The sequence below is a fragment of the Sesamum indicum genome, linkage group LG3 (genome assembly GCF_026168435.1).
Source record: "Sesamum indicum cultivar Baizhima isolate 11 linkage group LG3, ASM2616843v1, whole genome shotgun sequence".
NCBI lineage: Eukaryota > Viridiplantae > Streptophyta > Magnoliopsida > Lamiales > Pedaliaceae > Sesamum > Sesamum indicum.
In genome coordinates, this window is record NC_142659.1 from 23,459,090 (window position 1) to 23,463,376 (window position 4,287).

The 4,287-nt window shown below is 32.4% G+C and overlaps 1 protein-coding gene across 1 annotated transcript; it reads right to left on the bottom strand.

Annotated features, from left to right (window-relative positions):
• Positions 1–1,432: 1,432 nt before the first annotated feature.
• Positions 1,433–2,675, bottom strand: LOC105158718 (pathogenesis-related protein STH-2). Its single transcript, XM_088878381.1, has 2 exons — positions 2,405–2,675; positions 1,433–1,962 (listed from the first exon to the last, which is right to left on the bottom strand). The coding sequence occupies exons 1-2, from the start codon at positions 2,586–2,588 to the stop codon at positions 1,664–1,666; spliced, it is 483 nt and encodes a 160-aa protein (XP_088734507.1). The 5' UTR covers positions 2,589–2,675; the 3' UTR covers positions 1,433–1,663.
• Positions 2,676–4,287: the final 1,612 nt, after the last annotated feature.

A 4,287-nucleotide genomic window follows, 5' to 3' on the forward strand; every position in this document is an offset into this window, starting at 1 on the left:
CATATCGATTATTAAATTTGTTGGTCAACTCAATCATTTTATTGGAATCAAGTGATTAATCATAGTGAATTAATTACTTAAGAAGTATTCGAGTCATTATCATCATAAAATCGTAGAACGTGAATGACCATTCATCCTTGATCCAAACATAAAAAAGTTGTCTATATTGTAGTCCATTCAAAAATTTGACCAGTCAATATTACAAGGTCTGAATATTTAATTCCAGCTTATCCACTCAATTGTTAATAGAAAAAAAAATGTCCCAAAGTGTTTGATAAAATAGTTGATATATTAATATTACCAATTTATTTATAAATTTACTTAATTATTCTTGTAATAGGTGGGTGTATATTAATCATTATTTAGATGGAATAATTTTGAAATGAACAAAAACAGTTAGCACAAAAGATTCATAATTTTTTGTTAATTTATTTACAAAAATGCCTTAAATTGTTATAACTAATCACATTCCCACCATCTTACTGCTTTTAGATTTTTTTTAGTTTAATATCTTAAGAAATCAAAATTAATTAAGCACATCCATTATTTTAAATCAAAATTTGAAATAAATAAAGTAAATTATCCCTTATTAATGGTTTAGATAGGGATTATTTGTTTCATTTTTTGAAATGCAGAGGAATAATTGCTGTATTTTTTTTTTCACAAGAGGTTTTTTGTGTAATTTTTTTATCACAACGGGTAAATTATATATTTTGTTAATTTATTAAATTATCTTTATAAGTGGGTATATTTTAACCATTATTTAGATGGAGTAATTTCGAAATGAACAAAAATATTTAGCACAAAAAAATCATAATAAAAAATTAATTCATTTACAAAAATGCCTTAAACTGAAATAAACACATTCTCACCATCTTACTATCACGTGTTCGTACACTTTTAACTCATTTTATTCACTATATCTCAATTCTTAATCAAATTTACTTACTTTTTTTATTTTATTCAATCTTGAATCCAAATCTAACTTGAACGTAAGTGCTAATGCCTTTTTTTGTAGGTCCCCCTTTCAGGATTTGAATTCAGTTCGGCCAAAGCCTTAATTTTTTAGGGTAGTGGTTTAGGATATCTTTTTAATTTTCATAATTTCAATATTTCTATTCGCCGGAATATATCACCACCAGTAGGAAAGGTGAACTCAAACAAAAGAAATGATTGAAACACGAAAATTAAAAATATGCATGATCAAAGTTTTAATTACACTAAAAAGTTAAATGATAAAAATATTGATAAAAATGAATTAATAGGAATAATAGTCCTAATTTTGAAAAATCATATGAGATGAACATATATTTTTGAGGCAAGAAGAGTAAATTCTAATTATAGGATCAAAATACTACTCTAAAAATTAAAAAAAAGACAAAAACATTAAATAGCATAAACTACGCAATCAAAAATGCTTACAAAACCTAAATATTAAATGATTGTATTCTTTAATTCAAATTTTTCGAGAAGGTGGTCGTGGACTAAACCAAACAAAGACTTTCATCCCAGTTGGGAGAATTTATATGAAAAACCATGATCGAAAACAACAGGAACCATCGTCCCTTTATTATTAAGACAAACGCACTCTCTCACTCAGAAAAGAACACGAAACTGAAGAACTGAATACATAGTTTGTTTTCATCATGGACTAGGAAGATGTTCAGGCGCAGACATGAGGGTTGGCGGAGAGGTACTCTTCACAAGCGTTAAAGATGTTCAGAGCCATGTCCTTGCCGTTCTTAATTTCGTCATCACTAAGCTCAACACCAGTCTTGAGGTGAAGATCAGTCTTGGACTTGATCACGCACTCTCCATCTGCTGATTCCTCAAGTTTGAGCTCGTAGATGATCTTTTCCAGCTTGTCTCCAAGAATATCTCCTTCGATCAAAGTGTACTTGCACACGTAGTTCTCGGTGTCGATTTCGTCGAGCCTGTGCTTCGCATACTTGAAGGGGAGACCTATGCATGCAATTAAATGACTAAGCCTTTAAGTAACTGGAAAAATTGTAATTCTAGTTCTGTACGTATCCATTTTTGTAAATTTTGTCCTGTAACTTTAAAATCATTCACACATTGAGGAAAAAATGACCAAAATTTGTTAAAATAGCCGAAAAAATGCATCGGATTAAGCCGGTCACATGCACGTCAAATGTACTTTTCCAATTTGATATTTTACTACACCATTAGTATTTCGTAGCACCAACCATTCCTAAATTATTACATTACATCCTATGTATGTCATGTAATAATATATATTGTCTTCATATAAATGTTAAGAGATGGATTGAGAAGAAGGATTTGTTCTGGAGAGGGAAATACGCGTCTTGAAACCTTGTTTTCTTGTAGAAATAAAAGTTAGCCTACGTCGTGCCATAAAATTTTGATGTTTGGAAATAGTTACCCTCATGGAAGTTTGTTTGGAGGACGCAACCAGCAGTAACACCATGTCCTTGGACAACCTCGACGCTCTTGATGGTCTTGTTGTACTTGGGCGCATGCTCCGGCGACTCAGTGATCAAAGCCTTGAAAAACCTGGATGCAGAAATCTTGCTTTTGAGTTCATGGAAGAAGCTCTTGACGCCCATTTTCTGATTGAGGAGAGGGAATTCAAGGGAGAAAAGAGCAGAATTTACTGAGAAGAGGAAGATTTAGCTTTGAGTTGTGGAGAAATCAGGTGCTGCAAGAGGCTTCTTATAGGCAGTGTTGGGAGAAAATTTGGCAGTGCAGAGCCAAAAATTTCAAACATTTGGACTAATCTTTTGCTTTTAGGACAAGATAAAATTTTTATGCATTTTTCTTCAACTCTATCTCTGGCTGCTCAGACCCGGAAAATTATTAATATTGGAGTGTCACACGGAGGTATCAGACCGCCAGGAGATTGGTGAAATTTATTAAGAGGGTGTTTGTCTAATATGTCTTTTTAAAATATTTTATTTTATAATAAGTTTTATAGTATTTGGATAAAATAAGACACTGCAAAAAAATGACTCGATAGCTATGAAAAAAGTTTGATATTAAAATCAACGTCAAGTTAATTAATAAGTAAAAATTTCGTTGCTAATCTATCTTATATATTATATATTACATTATGATGTAAAATTATTTTATTGAGAATATTGGGCTAATGTCATGTGAAAAATAATATTGCATCAATTAGCCTAATTATATAGTGGTTGCACATCTGTACAATAAATTTCACAAAAAATTTAAGCAATATGATACAATACACACAAAAATTGCGTAAGTTACAGAATTATACAGTAAATTGCACAGATAATTACACTATACAATTACTAAATTATACAATAGTAATTGCAATTGCAGAAATTACATAAAATAAATTTTTATAATTGTAGAAATTCTTATACAACTAAATATTTCTATAATTGCAGAAATTACATAAAATTTTTACAGAGTTTTTTTAAAAATAAAAAAAAATTATAGAAATTTTTTATAAATCACTAAAAATTTCAGCGCGCTCATCCTTATGCTTGTTCCAGTGCAATGTAAGATAGTAATTTTATCAAAGCTTTTTTTTACCCCTTTCTTTACTCTTTATTTAAGATTTCCCCTCTATGTCGATCCAGACGAGAGAATAGGGAGAGTCAATAGTAGCATTCCATAGTAGTTCCTTGGTTACATCCGGCTCAAAAGAAGACATTTCCAGTTTAGTATAGCATATTTTGACCGTGGATGTAGGTCGAATAAGGGCCATGCCAGTCCGGCTTGTGTAATCTCTTAAGCGTGTGAGCAAGCTTGGGAGGTTCCTGATGGTTGCTCCCTGGGTACGGCTTCGGAGTTTATGTAAATGCCCTATCTTCAAAGGAAGCTGCCGACTTAAGGGTCGATGTAATTGAGAGGATGAGCTAGAATTTCTTATGGTGAATAGAAAAGAAAGAAGTCATTTCCTATTTATTTTACCGTTAGTTTAATTGCCTTAGTTAGTAGTCTCCTTTGCTGATAGAGCGGCAGAAGGCAGCTAACGTAGTGGTATTCGCCGCCGATAAGAGATTCTGTCTTCAACACAGAGCGAGGCTTGGAGTATCTATCTAAGGGCCACAACTCCACCCGTGACAAAAAGAGAAGAAGCATGGTGGTACTGGAGTCAAGGACTGACTCATGATGATCCGCTCCTCAATCCAAAAGAGGGGCCAAAGAAAGAGACGTCCTCAAGGGAGAGAAAGCTCATCTCATTACTTAGGTTGAGTTAATAGCACTATTTAGAGATCGAAGTCAAAGGATGGGAAAGTGAAGCATATAGCTGGAAATGAGATCAAGAAAGCT

Coding starts and splice junctions, on each gene's coding strand:
- LOC105158718 (XM_088878381.1), bottom strand. CDS start 2,588: ATGGGCGTCAAGAGCTTCTTCCATGAACTCAAAAGCAAGATTTCTGCA. Junction 1,963..2,404: donor CCAAACAAACTTCCATGAGG/GTAACTATTTCC, acceptor TTGCATGCATAG/GTCTCCCCTTCAAGTATGCG.